Source organism: Ursus arctos, unplaced genomic scaffold (assembly GCF_023065955.2).
Source record: "Ursus arctos isolate Adak ecotype North America unplaced genomic scaffold, UrsArc2.0 scaffold_3, whole genome shotgun sequence".
NCBI classification, from domain to species: Eukaryota; Metazoa; Chordata; class Mammalia; order Carnivora; family Ursidae; genus Ursus; species Ursus arctos.
The window spans coordinates 50,687,833-50,709,207 of record NW_026622985.1 but is presented as its reverse complement, the minus strand read 5'-3'; the positions used below and the strand labels follow the sequence as shown (position 1 = coordinate 50,709,207).

The 21,375-nt window shown below is 39.0% G+C and overlaps 1 protein-coding gene across 1 annotated transcript in view; it reads right to left on the bottom strand.

Annotated features, from left to right (window-relative positions):
• DNAH11 (dynein axonemal heavy chain 11) overlaps nucleotides 1–21,375 on the bottom strand; it is a 308,187-nt gene that overhangs the window by 41,115 nt on the left and 245,697 nt on the right. Inside the window, 4 exon segments of the mRNA XM_057304208.1 lie at nucleotides 738–908; nucleotides 4,132–4,272; nucleotides 5,956–6,120; nucleotides 14,064–14,268. Of these exon segments, the coding sequence (XP_057160191.1) occupies nucleotides 738–908; nucleotides 4,132–4,272; nucleotides 5,956–6,120; nucleotides 14,064–14,268 (682 nt within the window).

Here is a 21,375-nt window from a genome sequence, read left to right as displayed (position 1 = left end):
TGCTTATTTCAGGTAGGCATTCAGTCCTCAACGTTGTCTTCTTATCACGGGCATCTTTATTTAAAAACAATCTTTTGTGGGGGACCTGGGTGGTTCAGTTGGTTAAGCGTCTGACTCTTGATTTTGACTTGGGATGATCTCACGGCTGTGAGATCGAGCCCTGTGTCAGGCTCCCTGCTCAGTGGGGAGTCTGCTAGAGATCCTCTCTCCCTCTCCTTCTGCCCCTCCCCCAGCTCTCTCTCTCTCAAATAAAATCTTAAAAAAATATTCTGAAGTTCATATTAAAAAAAGAAAAAATAAAAGGATAGATCTCACTAAAGGTGGCAGCATGAAGCCTGGAGCTCTTTTACGCATTCACTGGTGTTTAAAGGGACAGAGAGACTCCTAGGACCATCCAGATCTGGACTCATAATTCTGATCTTAAAGAATCTGCCTGGGAGTCCCTGGGAGGCTCTGCACAGGACCTGAGAAGGGAAGAGGTGGTCTCACTAATCTGTTTTTCAAGGTGACAGCTAATGTGGTCACTTAAAGTGCAGACCCACCCAAACCAGAACCTCGGGACCTACTCCAAGGTTGTCACATGTCCAAGTTTACCCTGGGACATTCAAACTTAACTCATGCCACCAAGGGCTTCCAAGGAAGGTGTCATGTCTCCCTTCAGAGGAAGTAAAGCATATAATAAACAGATATATGGGACTTTGGCTCTGGGGATGCTTTCAAGTGACTGATTTCCTTACCTGAAAAGCCATCTGGGACAGGAAGGTGAGCTTGTCCCCTTCAAACAGCGCCCGGCTGGTATAGAGGAAGACGGCGTAGGTGATGTTCTCCATCAGGACTGAGACACGGCCCTGCACGTCCTCTACGGTGTCAGCCTGCTCAATTGCTCTGAGGAACAGCATGTTGAAAGCCTGGGGAATTTGAAGTGACTCGTAAAGGGTGGAAACCAATGCCTGATGTCTAGCTAGCCCCAGACACACGGTAAAAATGTGGAATCACTTTGTAAGTTTACCTTTATACGAAACTGCCAAACTGTTTTCCAAAATGGTTTTACCATTCTGCATTCCCATCAGCAACGTGAGAGTTGCGGTGCTGTAGCTGTGTTAATACTTGTTCCGGCCGGTCCTGTACAACCGTGGCTGTTCTTTCTGGTATGTAATGATACTTCATTCTGCTTTTACTTTGCATTTTTCTGTTGAATACTGAGCAGTTAAAAATGTGCTCATGGGCAGTACATGTAACTTAGCATAGGACAGGTCTGCTCAAATCTTTGAGTTCTTATTGAGTTGTACAAGTTCTTTATATATTCTGGTATAAGTTCATTATTAGATACAGGTATTGGAAGGAGATTTTAATAGTATGTGGCTTGTTTTTTCATTTTCTTAATGTCTTTTGAAGACCACACATTTTTAATTTGATAAGATTCAATTTATCATTTTCTTTCTATTGTTTCCTAAGTAATCTTTGCCTAACCTAAAGCCCAAAGATTCTCTCCCATTTATTTCCCCTAGAAACTTTATAGCTTTGCTTACTTATTTTGAGTTAATTTTGTATAAAGTATGACGTAATGGTTAAGCTTCATTTTTTTCTTTGTGGATATCCTGTTTTCTCAGCACCATTTGTTGTAAAAACTATCCCATCTTCATTATCTTGGTATCACTGCCTCAAATCAATTGATACATACATCTGTGGGACTACCCCTGGACTCTGTGTTATATATGTGTTTTTCTTTAGGCCAATTAGTATAGATTTATAATAAGTCCTGAAATCATGTACTATACATTTTCTAAATTTCTTGTTCTTCTTCAAAATTATTCAGTTATTTTAAATCCTTTGAATTTCTACACAAATTTTAGAACCACCTTGATAACTTCTATTTAAAAAGCCTTCAGAGATTTGACTGAGATAGAATTGAATCTATAGATCAATTGGAAAGAACTGGCATCTTAATAATATTGAGTGTTCTAATCCATAAACATGGTATACCTCTCCATGGTCTAGCTCAACAATGTTTTGTAGCTTTTAGCACATGGATCTTGTTTTGTTAAAATTATCCCTAAGAGTTTTTAATTTTGGAAGCTATTGTAAATAATAAGGAGTTAGTAGTTTTATTTTCCAATTGTTTGTACCTCATATATAAAAACAATCGATTTTGTATATTGACTTTATATCCTGCCATCTTGTTAAAAACTCATTCTTCAAAGTCCTAGTGGCTTTTTTGAGTAGATTTCTTAAGATTTTCTACATACATGATTAGGTCATTTGTGGGGGAAAAAAAAGACACTTTTATTCTTCTTTTTAAATGTCTGTGCCTTTTATTTTATTATTGCACTGGCAATAACCTGCAGGGCAGTTCTGAATAGAAGTGTTGAGAGAAGACATTGTTCCTGATCTTAGGGGAAAGGATTCAATTTTTCAACATTAAGTATAATATTACTGTAGATTTTTGTAGATGCCCTTTTTCACTTTGAGAAGTTACTCTATATTCTTAGTTTGCTCAGTTTTTTTTCTTTTTTTGACCAGGTGTTGAAATTTGTCAGATTCTTTGTCTGCATGAAGTGATCATATGGTTTTTCTCTTTTGTTCTATTCATAAGAAGACTTGCGTTATTTTTTAAATGTTTAACCAGCTTGCATTCCTGGCATAAATTCCACTTGGACATAATATATTGTTCTTTTTGTATGTGGCTGGATTCAATTTGCCAGTCTTTCCTTGAGTAGTTTGGCAACAGTGTTGACGAAGAGGTCTGCTCTGTGGTTTTCTTCTCTTGTAATGTCCTAGTCTGGTTTTCGTATTTGGGTAACGCTGGGTTGATATTACTGATTTAATTTTATTACTCTTTATACACTGTGGTTGTTCCAAAACGCAACCACTCTGTGCTTCTCAGAATTTCTGCACACCAGCTCCATACTACTAGAAACCTGCTAGTTATTCCTGACTCTTTTCATTATTGTCCATACCCAATCCATTTCCAAGGGCTGATTATTCTAGCTTCAAACCACAGGTGAAGTCTATCCACTTTTGAGTCTTCTGTCATCAGTTGTTTGCTTCAAATCTTTCAATGGCTCCTTTTTACAGACAAACTATAACCCCAAATCCCCCACCTGGCAACGAGGTCTCCCATGATCTACATTTTCCCACCTCTCCAGACTCCTGTCTTGTCATCTTCTCCCTCACTCATTAATTACCCTCCAGCCACATAGATTCACTCACCACCTGAAATCCCAAACTCTTTCATGTCCCACATCCTTGTTTTCTCCAAACACTCCATAGGTGGCTAAACTCTATAGGAATCAACTGTAAGTCACTTCCTCTGAGAGGTCTTCCCCGAACTAAAAGTGAAACAGTCTGTCCCATCCTTATTATTCTCTCTCATTGTACTTACCACTTTCATACCCACACACACACTCCTATGTATCTCCACTCATGTCTTTTTTTTTTTTGAAATTGTACACTCAGCACAACATCTGGCATGATGATTGATCTCAAAAGCTATTTGTTAAAAAACTGAGTGACAGAATGAATGAATACTGCCTACAGGCACAATGATGCAAAGTAAACAGCATGGCCTTTGGGATTACAACCATGAGTTCAAATCCTGCCTTTTATCATTATAATGTGAATTTTTGGGCAATTTATTTAAAATCTGAAGATGTTAGCTTTCTTTTCTTTTCTTTTTCAACAAAACAGGGATACAATAGTATATTAAGATGTTTCAGCCATAAGAATGAACCAAAGTATGAAAATGTCCAGTATGTAACAGAGTGACTTCATGAATATTTGTTCTCAATCTTTCTCCTGCTCTACCAAAACAGTATGAGAAATCTTTATATAAGACACCTACATTTTCGTGAAGAAAGTAAAGGAGCCTCAAGGAGAATTTCCTTATATATAATAAACTCAAGACTCGGTTTAAGAACAAAAACAAATGTATTATGATGCCACATAATTATCTTAAAGCCTTAATGAAAATTATAAATAAAAGTTCCTGAGAAAATGAGGATTTTTTTTTTTCTCACTAGATCCTTAGGACTCCTAACTGGATATACCGATTGCTTAAAAGTAAATTCTAAGCCTCCAGAAACAAGTTGAACTCACGAAACTTAAATTTTTTCTTAGCCTATTCAGCATTACCTTCAAAGAGAACTGATAGATGGGGTTAATTTTTCTGAGGTCATTAATAAGAAAATAAAGAAGAGATGCTCTCGCTGCCACTGGTCTGTAACATTCTCGGGCCTCATTGATTTTTCTTTCATTTTCTTTAGCTTCAATCACCTGTGGTGAGATCAAACAACGTAAGTAACTTAAAACTTACTCTTCCTATTCTTTATACTTACCCAACTGATGGAAGGGATGTATCTGAAATAAAAAATTATTTGCATTAAAAAAGATAACACGGATGGCATCTATGTGCTTCAGTTTTTCTAAAATGATTAGATTCATACTTTAAACCCCTTTTTTCATAAACAGAGTTTTCAGCGAGAACGGACATAATGCTAGTTGTTTTACACTTACAGATGAAACAAACGTGGTTGGTTTTGGTTTTACAGAATTTGTTCTGAGTAATGTCACCTTCCCCTGCGTCCTCTCTCTTTTTCAGGTTTAATAACCCAGCTATATCACCTCTCAGGGATAGCTCTTAAAAGTCTGCTGGGTCAATTCAATGCCGATAACTTTATTAGTCAACAAGGTATACAAAAGCAGCCAAGGTCAATAATATATCCAATAGCCACGCTTACTAAAAAGCCTTTATATCGAGACTCTCCTGACTGTCTGACTTTGTACCACATGATCCATATGCTCATATATTTCCATTTAGTTGACCTTAATGCATTAGCCCCTGGGTACATTCAGAGAGATAATGAAAACAACAATAATACCACCACCACTCATCAACCAACAGACTCATTTTTACTCAAGGCTCAAATATCTTCTTTTTTTTTTTTTTGAAATCTAGGACTACTGCTTGTCCCTACAGCTTTTAAAGATAACTTGTGTATAAAAGGAAATAAAATGTAGAACAGAGGGGTGAATCCCTACATAGCAATATACTAAGAAGATAGGAAGAGACATTTTAAGAGACAATTAGAAGCTAACTTCAAAGCTAAGACCTAATTTACTTAATTGCCCCAATCTTTACCATCTTAGGAGCTACCTAGAATTCATTTACTTAAAAGGATAGAGTAATTTGGGATTCCATTTCTTAGCTTAAATTAAGACAAACATATAGGATGTGTGGTGACACAGCCTCAATGGGGTAATTAATAGATTACTTAGTAATGAGGATATTCCAGAAAGGAAGTAAGGTTCCTCTCTTTCTGAAACAATGGAATTTTAAAGTTCATGGACACTTGTGTGAGTCCAAAGTACACATCATGCGTAAGGCATATTGGGACATATATGCTGGACATTCAGGAGGAAATCTACTCAATAAAAATTTTTACTGGCATTCAGGAAACATCATTGTTTCCCAGGGTGAATAATGCATCTGGGTACAGCAGGAGACTGTCCCTGGCTCAGTCTCCCCCCACTGAAGGCCTGTAAACAAAACGTCAGCTCTAAATATTTCTCTAAAAGGCACAACAGACGGGGAAGCCTGTGGTGGGACTGTAGGGTGTCAGTCGGCCAGAGCTGGACGCTAAGCCTTTTTAGATTTTAGACCATATAAGCCAGCAGGCTCCAATTTTCTTCTGATTTGGGCACTCAGAAAAAATAATAGCCTGACAGAGTCTCATGTGACTGAATGGATCTTTGCTGAATTAGGACAACCACAGGTTCCACCACGTCTGTCTCCATGCAGAGCCCTACACATTTTTAAGGGTAGTTTATTAAATGACCTGTAATCCACAACAAGTCAGGGCTCTTAGAGAAGCTGTCAAGTTTGATTACATTTTTATGCCAACCACTTGATTCGAAAGGAGCGCTGTGGCCCTCCGGGTGTCCTTTGCGCCTTCTTACCTTGCGCTCTATCTCTGCTGCGGTTGCTTTTGTCATCTCTAGTCTCTCCACCAGCTCGGTGTCATCTAGAAAGCTCCCCTCTGCTGCAGAAAGGCGCAGAAGGAGGTCGTCCTCCAGATACTTCAGCTCGATCTTAAAGTCATTTTGGTGCTTTGTCAAAACCAACTAACATAAACCAGGAAAAGTGTGAGAAATGGTGGTTCAATGCATGTTTGTAAGCAGTCTCTTTAATCACTGATTGCACGGAATCATATATAGTAAAACACACTGAAAATTAAAAACATACTCATCATCATCTTTAAAAAGTTTTTTAAAAATAAGTCAGAAAATATGTTAAGAACTGGTTGCAAGCCAGGGTCCAGAGAATGAATATTTGTCATAATCATTTAACATCGGGAACCGACAGGAAGAATCTGTTCTATAGGAAGGAACTTCTGGTTTCTGCTTTGTATCTACAGAGTTAGAAATCATCATTTCCATCCTCACAACAGAAAAAAGTGAATCCTCAACTCTTCTTACATCTGTTAAAGAACTGAGGTCATAGGGCCAACTGCTACTCTCAACACCAGAGAGGTGGGTGAATACAGACCGTCACAACTGCTGGCAAACATTCACAGTAGCCACTGGCTAATTGCTAGAGGCAGAGCTTGAGGGTTAAAAACCTCTGGGGGCCCAGTCTTAGGAAGCCCTTCATACTTTTGTGAATTAACGTCTAGGACACTTACTAGGTTCTCACAGCAAAGATCAGGGGGAAAAAAAAAAAAAACTCTTGCATTGGGCAGTGGAAGGGGGAAAACAACCATTTTGAAACATGTCCAGAGGAAAGCAACCATTTAAAATATGCAAGAGCTTTCTGTTCTCTTAACGAATGCTGCCCTCAAGGGAAATTATATTGTCAGAGCCTTACCTGACCTTAAGCAGGGGGATGACTGGGTAACTCAGCCTCCCCTAGATGTCCTTTCTCACATAGGGAAGATAAAAATAAATGATAAACTCTCCTGAAGTTCAAACCCCAGTAACTCAGGCCTATTAGAAAACCCTGAGATTTAATGATAGGACCATAGAAAACCTCCATCCAAAATACCTTACCATCCTACCACATCAACAGACTCCAGTATGATAACACTGGATTACAACAGAGAGTGCAAGGTACTGACTCTATTTAAGAAGGAGCTTCTAAGGAAGTCCAAAGACAAAGAGAGACAAAAACAGGGGTCTGGGAGGAAAGTGAAGCCTATACCACTTACCAGCTCCAGCAAACATGACACGCAGCCTAACTCCTAGCCACATAAGCATAAAACCTAACACTATCTATTTACCTCACTTCAAATTATCTAATACATCATATCCAGCTTTCAACAAAAAAGTACAAGGCACCCTGAAAGACAACACAGTCTGAAGAGATAAAGCAAAGCTCAGAACAAGACTCAGGAATGGCAGAGGTTTTGAAATTACCAGACTGGGAATTAAAATTAACTATGCTTAGTGTGCTAAGGGGCTCTAATAAAGTGGAAAACATGCAAGACTATATGGACAATTTAGGTAGAGAGACGGAAACTCTAAGAAAGGAAATGCTAGAAAGAAACACTATGAGGGAAATGAAGGATGACTTTGATGGGCTCCTTAGTAGGCTGCACACAATCAAGGGAATCCTCGGTCAACCCGAAGATAAGTCGCCGGAAACCTTTCAAAGTGAAAAGGAAAGAGAAAAGGAATGGGAAAGAAAGGGAAAGAATATCCAATAAATGTGGGAAAATTACAAAAAGTTTAACAGACACATCATGCGAATACCTGAAGGAGAAAAAGGAGAAGAAACATTGGATTTAATAATGGCTAAGAATTTTCCAAAATTAATGACATTCACCAAACCACAGATCCAGGAAGCTCACAGCATACTAAGCAGAGTAAGAAACAAACAAACAAACAACACACCTAAACATATCATATTCAACCTGCGGAAAATCAAATACAAAGAAAAGATCTTAGAAAAAGCTACAAGGAAAAAACAACAACAACAACAACCCACCTCACCCATAGAAGAAAGAGGACAAGAATGACACAGAACTTTTGGGAAACCAAGCAAGCAAGTAAAGAGTAACCATTTAAAATACTGAAGAAACAAACCAACAGTCTAGGATTCTATATCTTACCAAATCACTCCCCAAAAATGAAGTAAAAATAAAGACTCTTTCAGACACACAAAAACTGAAGGATTCTGTCACCAGGAGTTGTGTCTTATAAGAAATGTTAAGATTTTTTGTCACAGAGGAGAAAAAAATGATATAGGTCAGAAACTCAGATCTCCATAAAGAAAGGAAGAATGTCAGAGAAAGAATAAACACAGGTAACAATTTCTTACTCTTGACAGAACTGTTCAAAGTAATACAGACAACAATGCATGCAGATTATAACTTACGATAAATGAAATGAATGACAATAACGTTATAAGAAACCGGAAGGAGGAAATGAGAAAGCTTTTAAAAGATAACCCACACCCCAGGAAGCAGTATAATAATGTGACTTGAAAGTGGACTTAGGTTACTTGTAAATGTATATAGTAAATGCTGAAGAAACCACTACATGTTTTTAAAAATAAGTATAACGTGTATGCTGAGAAAGAACAGGCAATAGAATCCTATAAAATGCTCAGTTAAAACCAGAGAAAGCCTAAAGAAAGAAAAGGAAAAAAAAAGAGTAAGGAGGAGTGCAGTAAATAAAAAAAACGATGACAAACATGGTAGATTTTAATCCAACTGCATCAACAATGATCTCTTTGTGAATTTTCTAAACACATCAGTTAAAAAGATGGACACTGACACAGTGGATACAAAAACAAACAAACAAAAAACAAACAACCCCCCCCAAAACAAACAAAAAAAACCAAGACGCAACTGTCTGTTGTCTACAAGAAATCTACTTTCTCAAAGGCAAAGGGATGGAGAAAGATATACCATGTAACACTAAACAAAAGAAAGCTGAAGCAACTATATTAATTTCAGACAAAGCAGAGATGAAAACAAGGAAAGTTATCAGAAGCAAAAAGGGGAATTGCATAATGACAAGGGGGTCAATTATCTAAGAAAATTTAAGAATCCATAATGAGCATGTCTCTGACAACAGAGTGTCAAAATACATGGGGACAGAAACGGATAAAACTGGAAGAAGCAGACAAAGGCACAGGGCTGGAGAATTCAAAACTATCTACAGTTAATACATCCAGTGGGCAGACTCAGGACGATACAGTTGAACCAAACAGGACAATCACTGAATGTAACTGACATGTACGGAATACTTTCTCAATTAATAGCAGAGTATGCATTTTTTTCAAGCTCACATAGAATACTCACAAGATAAACCAAAGTCTGGGCCAGAAAACACACCTGAAAAAGTTAAAAAAAACCCCAGAAATACAAAGTATGCTTTCAAATCACAATGAAATTAAAGAAGGAATTGCTAATGGAAAGACAGCTGGAAAAATCCCTAAATATTGGGAGATTAAACAACACACTACTAAGTAACATATCGGTGCAAGAAAAAATCTCAAGAGAAATGATAAATATATTGAAATAAACAAAAATGAAAGTACAACTTAACAAAATGTGTGAGATGTAGCAAAAGCAGTGCTTGGAGGAAAATTTATAGCATTGAACACATGTATTAGAAAAGGAGGAAGATTCTAAAATTAATTATCTAAGCGTTCACCCTGAGAAACTAGTGAAAGAAGAGCAATATAAACAAAGAGCAAGGAAATGAAAATAAACAATAAAAATTAGAGCAGAAATCAATAAAATATAAAACAGGAAACCAATGCGGAAAAAATCATCAACCAAACATCGTTTCTATACAAAAATCAATACAATGTATAACCCTGTAGTTAGGCCAATCAAGACAAAAAAAAAAAAAAAAAAGGGAGAAAGCACAAATTACAATGTTAGTAATTTAAGAAGGGCCATCACTATTGATTCTGAGTTAAAGGACAATAAAAGACTATGATGAACAATGGTATGCCCATTAATTTGATAATTTAGATGCAGTAGACCAATTCCTTGAAAGACACATCTACCAAAAACTCATACAAGGAAAACTACATAATCTGAATAGGCCTACGTCTAATTAAAAAATTGAATTGACAATAATCTTCCAAAAAAGAAAGCAACTGGCCCAGATGATTTTGCTGATGAGTTTGCCAAAGGTTTAAAGAAGAAATGCTATCAATTCTCTACAACTTCTTCCAGAAAATAGAAGCAAAGGGACTACTTCCTAATCAATTTTATGAGGTCAGCATTAGCTTAATATCAAAACCAGATAAAGCCATTACAGAAAAATCCCAAAACTATATACCGATATCTTTCATGAGCATAGATATAAAAATCCTCAAAATACGAGCAAATAAAATCAAACACATGTGTGAAAATAATTATATACCATACTAAGTAGGATTTATTCCAAGTATGCAAGTCTGATTCAACATTGACAAGTAATGTAATTCATCTCATCAAAAGGCTGAAGAAAAAGCTTATGATATACCAATAGATGAAGAAAAAACATCTGAAAAAATCTAACATTCATTTATGATAAGAACTCTCAGCAAACTAGAAATATAGGAGAACTTCAACTTGATAGAGAACATCTGAAAATGAAACGTCTAGCTAATATCCCACTTAATGGTGAAAAGCTACATGCTTTCCCCCCAAAACTGGAAATACGACATGAATATTTCCTTTCACCACTTCTATTCAACACTGTACTGGAAGTCTTAATGAATGTGGCAAGACAGGAAACATAAATAAAAGGTACACAGAAAGGGAAGGCAGAAATACAGAGTCTTTGTTCACATATGGCATGGTTGTCTTTATAGAAATTCCTGAAGAATCAACAAAAGGACTCCTAACTAATAAGAGATCATAACAAAGCTGCAAGATACAAGGTTAATATACAAAATTCAATTGCTTTTCTATACACTAGCAATGAACAAATGGAATTTGATATTTATAGTACATTTACATTAGCACCAAAAAACTGAAGTGCTTAGGTGTAAATCTAAGAAACTATATTGAAGGTTTATACGAAGAATTCTACCACATTCTGATAAAAGCAATCAAAGATCTTAAAATGTAGAAAGAATCCATATTCATGACAGGAAAACTCAGCACTGTTAAGGTATCACATCTTCCTTTCTGTGATTCAACATGCTGCCAATCAAAATTCCAGCACGTTATTTTGCAAATATTGACAACCTGATCCTAGAGTTTACATGGAAAGGCTTAAGATCCAGAATAGCCAACAGTCGGCATACAGAAGAAGTTGAAAGGTTGACAAAATCCAACTCAAAGCCTGGCTATAAAGCTCCCACAAATAAGAAAGGTACAGTATTCACAAAATAGACGATAGATCCACTTTCACCATAATCAAAAGTTTTTTTTTCCAAAGATTTTATTTATTTATTTGACAGAGACAGAGACAGCCAGCGAGAGGGAACACGAGCAGGGGGAGTGGGAGAGGAAGAAGCAGGCTCATAGCGGAGGAGCCTGATGTGGGGCTCGATCCCATAACGCCGGGATCACGCCCTGAGCTGAAGGCAGACGCTTAACCGCTGTGCCACCCAGGCGCCCCCATAATCAAAAGTTTTTATACTTCAGAAGACACCATCAACAAAGTGAAGGCAACCCACAGAATGGGAGAAAATATTTGTAATATTATATGTCCAATAAGAGTATAACACTCAAAATATGTAAAGAACTCCTACAACAATAAAAATAACCCAATTTTTAAAATGGGCAAAGGATTTGAAACAGCTGTTTCTCTAAAGATGACATATAAAAGGCCAATAAATATATAAAAAGATGCTTAAACTCATTAGTCTGGAGGGAAAAGAAAATAAAACCATAGTGAGATACCGCTTCATACCCACTACTATGGCTATTATCAAAAAGAGAGACAAGTATTGGTGAGGATGTGAAGAAATGGGTCCTTTCTACACAGTTGGTAGAAATGTAAAATGGTGCAGTTGCTTTGAAAACAGTCCGGCAGTTCCTCAAATATTAAACACAGAGTTACTGTATGACCCAGCAATTCTGCTCCTAGCTACATACCGAAGAGAAATGAAAAATATATGTCCACGCAACTTACAGTGAACATCCAGAGAAGCACTGAACGTCACAGCCAAAAAGGAGGAATGACCTGAATGTCCATCAACTGATGAGGGCATAAGTGAAATAAGGTATGTAATATTTCAAAGAGAATATTATTCAGCCCTAAAAAATGAAGAACTGATACATGCTACAATATGGATGCGCCTTAAAAACATTATGCTAAGTGAGAGAAGCCAGGTACAAAGGCCAGATATTTTAAGATTCCATTTATATGATATGTCCAGAACAGGCAAATCTAAAGGGATAGAAAGTAGATTAATGATTGCTAGGAGCTCAGTGGGCCCGGACGCTGGAGAGTAATAGCCAATAAGCATGGATTTTCTTTTAGAGGTGCTTGCTGAAAATGTTGTAAAATTGATACTTTGTGAATGACCTAAAAACACTGAATTATACAACAAAAAGGGTATGTGAATGATATCCCAAACTTATAAAAAAACAGGGAGAAATATTACTATGTCTTAATGAACGACGATGAAAGGACATGTTTTACTAAAGCAGAACAGTATTTTAAATAAATTTTATTTTTATATTGCAAAAAGGAAGGATAACATTAGGAGAAACTGAGGTTGGGTTAGTGATGTAGGGGAGCTCTGTAGTACCTTGCAATTTCTCTGTAAATAAATCTGAAATTACTCCAGAGTAAGTTAACATTTATTTTAAAAGCTTGCTTCAGATAAAAAAAATAGGGGGAGAGAGGCAAAATGTTGCTAATTACTGAAGCTAAATGATGATCGCATGGAAACTTAGAACTATTTAACGTTCCTATGTTTGAAAAATTTCTCTATCAAAAATAAAACCAAAAAAATTAACTGAACTGTTAAGGCTTCTGGAAAAAAGAAAAACACGTGTACATAAATTACCACAAGACTATTTTCTTATATGGTCATATGGTGTTTCGAATATGGACACGTTCCCTGTCCAACTTGGCAGTGATGTACCGAGCAGCCTGCGGTCCTCTAAACCCTGGCCGTGGACCACTCATCGCTGGCAGCTTGCGATGCCACCGCATGGGAGCGTGCCCGCGAGGAGACCGGAGGGCACCGTGCCCACTCGCACTCCGCCTCCATCCCAGGGCTGTCTCTGCCCCGCTTGCGGACTGGTGGCAGAGGTAAATCCAAGGGAAAGCCATCTCCAGTGGACTCTGAACATGCCTCAGAGTCCCTTGCAGGGCCAGGTAACACAGGCTGCTGGGCCTGCCCCCAGAAGGTCACATTTAGCGGGATCTGGTCTGTGGCCCAAGATTTTGCATTTAAGGTTCCCAGCTGATGGTGATGTGCTAGGAACCACCATCCGAGAACGACTGGTTTAGATCAGGAGTGTTGAACACTTTCCATTAAAGGCGAGATGGTCAGTATTTTTGGTTTTGCAGGCCATACAATCCCTGCGGCAACTCATCCCTGTCAGTGACTTCCTTCTACATTTTCAGGCTTCCTCTGTTGTTTGGGGGGCTTTTCTCGTGTGCGTGTGTTTGTATTCAAACCTCATTTTAATTATTTTTTTTTAATCATTGTACTTAAAGTCATACATTTTCCTTTAAATGCTAGCCATCACCAGCTATGAGCCCCTGAAGTTTTCCAGTCTTATTCCTTATTCCAATACTCTTTTTTGTTCTTTTGCCTTGGTGGACTCAGACTATTATCACTGAACCTACCAGGACATATTCCTCCTTCTCTGCTTCTGTTTTCCATGACTCCCATGTCTCCTTGCTTGTCCTTGTCACCTCCATCAAACCACACCTAGAGCTAGCCCATCTCCTACAGGGGCACAAGGCTAACGACCCGCTTTCAGAGGAGTGCCCCTGAATTGTTAACTGTTCACATACATGCTCGTTTTTCTCAATTAGATTGTAAACCCCAGGTGGGCAAGAATCCTATCTTATACTCCTGGGTCTAAGCACTCTAACCTGGGCAAAGCAGATACTGAGTAAGGGTTGATGGCAGATTTCGTAATTTTTACCTTAAGTTTCTCCAGATCTGGCCTTTCAATACTGACCACCTCTGCCAGGAGCTGGGCTTCTAGACCATCTTCTGTGACCGTGAAATTGAGGAGGGTTGTCTGAGCTTGCAATTCCGGCTTATAGTGAGGATTTGCCAGCTTTGTGTGAAGGATAAGGCGAAAGTTCTTGTTAAATTCACATTCTTTGTCTCCAATCCTGATGTATCTAAAGGAGGCACAGCACAAACATTCAGATTCCCACGATCCATAAATGGTATTTAGGCGGCATTCCATTTCCTCTATTCTGATAATGTATCTAGGCTGTAAGACCAGGTAATTCAGGATTTTTCAGCTACTCTGTCTCCCTAAAGTACAGAAGAAATAGGAATTATCCACTAAACTTCTATAGGATTGTTTACATGCAAAATGGTGATAACGGGTACTCATCCTGTAATGTCACCATAACAAGAAAATGTAACACTTCATATGAAAGTACAAACATTAGCTTCTATTATACTTCCTATGATTTACCTTCTATTAAGCATTGTTATTTTTTATTTTTTTAAGATTTTATTTATTTATTTGTCAGAAAGAGAGAGCGCAAGCAGGGGGAACGGCAGGCAGAGGGAGAAGCAGGCTTCCTGCTGAGCAAGGAGCCCAATGTGGGACTGGATCCCAGGACCCTGGGATCCTGACCTGAGCCGAAGGCAGACGCTTAACCGACTGAGCCACCCAGTCTCCCCAAAACATTGCTTTTCTGAAAGGATGAGTATGTGTTTGCATATATTTGTGTGTGTATTAAGTGTATATACACTTAAAATTCATATACATGTTAAAAACACACATACACTTTAAATCACCACTTCCGTATTTTTGGTACTGCCTCACAAGCAAAGTTCAAGCAGCCTCCTGTGTGGAATGCATGGCGGTGGGATCTCGACAACCATGCTTCTGTCCTATATCCCTATACCCTCGGTCACAGGGACGAGAAGTGGGCACTTCAAAATACTCTAATCTGAGTGAGTTTTCCTGGGGCTTGGGATCGGAACAAGGAGATGGGAGAGCTGGAAATGGAACGTTTAGGCTCATGCTGACGTCACCCTTTCCTCCTGGTAAGCCACGCAGCAGAGAAAGACATTCCTGATTTCCCCAGAGAAGTCAACCAATATTGAGGGTGAAGAGTCATACAAAGGGAGCAGGTTCTGGACATTAAGGGCTTCCAGGTCCCAGGTTCCTTGAAGCCTGGCTGCCTTTTTAACACAGTTGCTATGACGCCCTGCGGCCTTGTGACACAGGCTTTGCTTGGCTTAACCTGGATGGAGGTGGTTTCTGTACTGCAGGCAAAGCTCTGAGTGAATGCAGCCTGGGGGGGAGGGCCTGATTGTTTTCTACCTCAGATACTGGGTCTGACTTGTAAGGACCTCATCACCCAGGCTCTGTTGCCCTCTGGGTTCTGGAAGGACTTTGGCCAATGAAAGCACTAGCAAGATGAGGCAGTCCAGGAGAGGGAGGTCAAGGCAGATCCTCCCTGCCTCAGGGCCATGGTCTGGTGGAGGCTGTGTCCTGCCATGACCATATTCCAGGTTCGGGACGGGCCCTTCCCACAGCTCCACTCACAGGACCAAGTAACACCTTAGGGCCTAGAGGTGGTAATGGCTTCCTGCTGTTGGAAATCCTTGGCTGCCTGGAGTCTTCTCCTGGGTTCCTTTACACGTCCCTCTGAACGTTCTTTCTGTCAACACTCTGTTAATTCTATTAAAAAAATGTCCAGCCTCCTTTGTGGTCTTTTTTTTTTTTTTTCTTTTTTCTGCCAGGAACCTGCTATGAGGATTCGTTAGAGGGGTTTTTAAATTCATGCAACAGACAAATGACAAATACTGAAATTTTTCAAACTCTTCCATCAAAGAGGTCTGAACTGCACAGGAGGAAAAGTACATGTAAAAAGCCCAGGAGTGAACCTGAGACAAAGCATCTTCTCAGTCTCCTATTTTATATTAAATATAAACTTTTGCATTCTTCCACAGTCAGTGTATAAGGTATTTTAATTGTAGAGGTATCCTAATGATGACAGAATGTTCTCCAAAGGCCATATGATTTTTCAGGTAAATACAGTATTTAAAAAAAAATACGACTTATCTCACTGACTTACAGGCAAAATGTGATTCCATTAAATTTATCAAATTTGGAAAATTGGATGAATTCAAAAGAAGAACACTGAATAACAAGTTCAGCATTCATACAACATTCCTTTTTATGAAAAGGTCACAATAGTTGCAACAACTTCTTTTAAACTTGAAGAGAGATGCCCCAAATCCGTGATGTGGCAATATTTTAGGTGGCTGCCGGTGGATGTTTCATAATTTTATCTCGCTCTGAGGAAAGGGCTTCTGAACCACTGGCCATTTTATCTGACTATGAAGAACTTCGTAAAGCAATTGTAGTGTGTAATGATTATTTAAATACTCAGTTTTCTTAAATCGCTAAAGCTTTCATCACAGAATCCCTCTAAATCACTAAAGCTTTAGTCACTACAGCTAAGAGTCTCAAAAGACAGATGAGACTCATTACCTTTTCATCCAACTCTCAAATTTTGTTTGCATTGTAATGATCTTATATTTGCAACAAAAACTTTTGCAGTTTTTGATCAAGGGTCTAAGCCTGAAAAAGATCTGCCAAACTAACACTGTTGGAGACATGCTTTATTAAGTTGAATGGTCAATCCATTCGTGTGACCTAGTTTTGGGTTGTTTTTACTGTGTCAAGGCTTCCTACTCTTTAATATTTTTTTTCTAGAAGGAGAAAGACCAATTTAGGTAGCAACTTTCTTCTAAGCCAGTATGAATTTGTAAATATGCTTCACTTAAAAAAAATATATATATATAGGGGCACCTGGGTGGCTCAGTCGGTTAAGCAGCAGACTTTGGCTCAGGTCATGATCTCAGGGTCCTGGGATGGAGCCCCCTCTTCTTGTGTGGGGGTCCCTGCTCAGCAGGGAGTTGGTTTCTCCCTCTCCTTCTGCCCCTCCCTCTGCTCATGCTCGCTCTCTCTCAAATAAATAAAATCTTCTTAAATAATTAAAAAAATAAAAAAAAGTAAAAAAAGAGTATTTACATCATTGTTAAAGGGAAACACTGAGGGAAAAAAAAAGATGAATGAATCACAGGCCAAATGTTATAAATGAACTAGAGAGCAGCTGTTGGTGTATTCAATGAGCACAGTGGCCCTGAGCCCTTGTTTCACAGGTCATGGAAATGACACCATCTGTTCACATGTTTGCAAATATTTCCAGCTGATATCATGCTCATTAAAATCATCATGTACCTTATTGATAATTTCTTCAGTTCTTTGTTTTTATAGAAAAACATGTTACAACCAAACATTCATTCACTCAAAGAGCAGTGACTGAACACCCACACCACGCCAGGCTGTCGGAGTCTTGTAGGCACGGGGCACATAACGGGCACAGTCTCTGCTCTCACAAACAGTATCACTTAACTCTCTCATAATAGGCATTGTGACTATAAAATCTTACTTACTGATACAGCCATTCTTCTGTTTAGTCTGTTCAATAAACGAAAACATATGAACTGCCTACAACATGACAGTCATAGCAAGATCAAAGATCTGCCTCTATTAAAAGGTAGGCAAAGAATGCAAATAGACATCTCTCCAAAGAATATATACGCATGGCCAATAAGCATCTGAAAAGACGTTCAACACCCTGAGTCATCAAGGAAATGCAAACGAAAGCCCCAGTGAGGTGCCACTTCACATCCACTAGATGGCTGGACTAAAACAAACAAAACCCCACAGACCGTAGGTAACAAGCGTTGACGAAGAGAGAGAGAAATCAGGAACGTAAAATGGTACAACCACTTCAGAAAGCAGTTTGAGTTTCTCACAAAGAAAGATGCCCTCGTCGCCTAAGACCATCCCGTGACCTGCCTCTCCTGGCTGACCCAGCTCTTGACGGCGACATAATCAACTACGCCTTCTTTCGGAGCATCACCAAATTTCTCCCACTACTTGAGCTTCTCTTTCCAAGGGCTTCCAAAATTAATCAAAGGTAGCTCTGGGAAAGATCGTTCCTTGCTAGCACTATCCACTGACTGGCTTTTAGAGGAACTTTCAACAGTGAAAGTTTCATGTAATGACTGTGCCTGGGCTTCTCACACGTAAGCGATACCAAAGCTGATACTCATTTCTATCACCCCAGTGATAAAATCCAAACTTTAACTTCTGGTATGTCTTGCAATCTTGTGATTACTGCTCCATCTTGGTTTGAATTCCTTCCTCCTCAGAGCAGCATCTCAGAAATGCTATGTCTGTCACCACCTTTCACGACTTCAGATTCAATTTTCCTTATTTTGCTTATGAATTTCTACTGGATTTGAGTTCATTCCTCATAAACTTCCTGTTTTAATCGCTAACCTATATCCCCACATGAAAAGAAAATGCAAATATTTTTACCACTTAAAAATGTGCATTTTAATGAAAAACACTGAATGAACCAACTTCACAGTTTTCCTCATTGTTGTCCACAGGGACAGCTCAGTATGGCCGGCTGAGGGACTGAGGTAAGAAGTTTAATTTCGAGGTCTGTATGTGAGGGTGTGTGTGTGTGTGTGTGTGTGTGGACATGTGAGAATCAGAACAAGCCCCACAAGATGACTAACTTACTTCTGGAAGTCCTAGCTGCTCAAGCCTGAGGGAGAAATCTCTCTAGAGAGGGGGTTGGAGAACTATTTCTATAAAAGGCCAGAGAGAATCAATACTTCAGGTTTTGTGGGCCGCATACATCTTTCCCAAATATTCTTCTTTGCTGACAACCCTTTAAAAACCATTCTTAGCTCACGGGTTGCATCAGGACAGGTTGTTCGCATATTGCCCTCTAGAAAATCACGCGGTTAGTGGTATGGATGTAATCTCCTTGCAAGGAAACAGCAGCTAATCACACTCGATTTCCTAGTATCACCAACCTATAATTTTTCCAATCAGCCACTACACATAACATTGCTCCCCTCCCTCGGCTTTCAACAGAAAAAAGTGTGAGACTGGCCAATATGAAGCATGAGGTTTGAAAAACTTGGCTTCTGGGTGTAGGTGACAAACGTTTTACACTGGTTAAATACTTCACAAATACCTGAGTTAACGCAATGCTCCGTACAAGGTCTCAGAGACGACTCTGTGGCTCCCAATTTCCCTTGCACACCTCCCTTCTACACCTGCATGTACCCTAAGTGTTCACATACCTTAGTTTAAGAGTCAGAGATCTATCTGCTTGAGGGACGGGTTTGATTTTCTCAGTGAAGAGACAGTTAATAGGATGTCTGCCTATAAGTTTGGGTTTTACATTTTGTTTGGAAACCTTATTTCATAGGTTCAAATTTCCCAGGGATAGTAAATTATCCTCAATTGGGGTGTTTATGATCTATGAAAGGCAAAAACTGCATAATGACTCAATGGGTTTTATCATTGCTGCTAGGTTAATTTTTGGTTAATCTCCTATCTGGGAAAAGTAAACAGACTGCTAGTGCTCTCTCATGATTTGAAGGTTCCAAAAAACAACGGAGTTAACCAGAGGGGTGGGAAAAGCAAACAATCACTTTGTTGTTTCTGTGAAAGACATGAGTCCGGAGGTTATGACCTCTAGAATACAGCAGGCAGTGACTCTTGAACTTGAACTCCAATGAGAAGCAATAGCAGGTGTGAAGAACAACATAAAACTTGCAAGTGTGGCTATTATCTTAAAGCGGTAGTTCTTAACCCATTTTCTGACCCCATGCCCCCTATGAGCAGAACTTACCCCTGACACTATCCCAGTGAGAGTCAAGTGGGGCAGGAATCTCCGAAGCTGGGGTGGCGTTGCTCACAGAGGGTTTTTTCATCTCTCCAAGGGAGTGACCAATTCCTGTCCCTTTTTCTAAATGCCTGGTGTGGAGGTTAGAGGCCGATTATCTGACCCAGATCAGAAATAAAATTATTTTCCCCAGTACAAACACTACGGTTTTACTGGATAGGACATAGGGTGAATCAAAAACATTGTTTCACCTGGCAGACTTGCAGTTTTAGAGCAGGAAGGGCCCCTGGAGATCATTCGACTGATTCCCTTTTATGGACCCAAAGAGTTTATGACTTGTCCAAGGTCACAGAGCTTAGTGGCAGAGCTGGGACTAGAACCTGGGTCTCTAGACTCCTAGTATAAAGTTCATTTCACTGCATCACACTGCAGGTTAACGTGCTCTGTTTGATGGTGACAGCTTGAGACCCCAGCCTCCATCTACCTGTCTGACCGTCAATCACAAGAGGGTACTGAGAGAATATGACTCACTCAGTACAATCTATGGCCACTATCGAAAATAAGATACAGACACAGCCCAGAGAACATGCCCTGCTGATCTTTGCTTCGAATTTCTGTCCCTGTTTATGAAGGAGAAAAGCACTGATTATTGAGGTGTCTAGGTCTAACCAAGGAGCTGAATTTCTGGTAGCTATTTTCATTAAATGAATTTACTTATAAAATCTTAAAAATAAATCACTCAACATACAGAAAAATTTTCTTTCGTCTGGCTTTAAGGGGAAAAAAAGAGTCTTTTAAATATGCTGAAATGCTTACTAGTTAGTTGAATAAATCATTGTATAAAAGGCCATCATCTACAAATTATTAACTCAGTTTTCCTGTAGGTCAAGTTTACATAAAAATCAGGTACTTTGGGAATTTCAAAATTCTTTCAGAGTTTATTCAAAATCCAGCCGAAAGGTGTTTTGGGATGAAAAGAGTCCTAATTTCTTCAATCACAGAAGGTCATTACTACTGTAGAGAACTGACAGACATAAATAACATGGAAATGAATCCCCGGCTCATAGTCACAGCCCTCCTGTGACAGACTCGGGGAAACATGTCTCCAGCTATCAAATCGACCCGACCATCAGAATCTCTGTGAGTTGAGGAGCCATTATGGCAACATAGTCAAGATGAGAATCTCAAGTTGGGGATTATAACCTGGATATCTTGGATCTAACATATCTATGTGGAAACTGAGGACGTATCTTTCAGTTTTGTTGGAACTGTTCTCAAGATTTAGCATAGCTGCTGCTGAAAATGCCATCAGTCCTGGATCATAAAAACCTCAACGACTTTCTCCAGTGATTAGATATTCTGAGTACATGAACAAACACCATCATTACTCTTTATTGCCATCTAAAACAAAACTTGGAAAAGCAGCGTATCCAATTTAGAACAAGGACCCGCGGCGGGAGGACAATGTTTTAAGAAAGATTTGCAAAACCTGTCTCACAATGCCGCGGAGAGAAAAATTTCCTACCATACCGT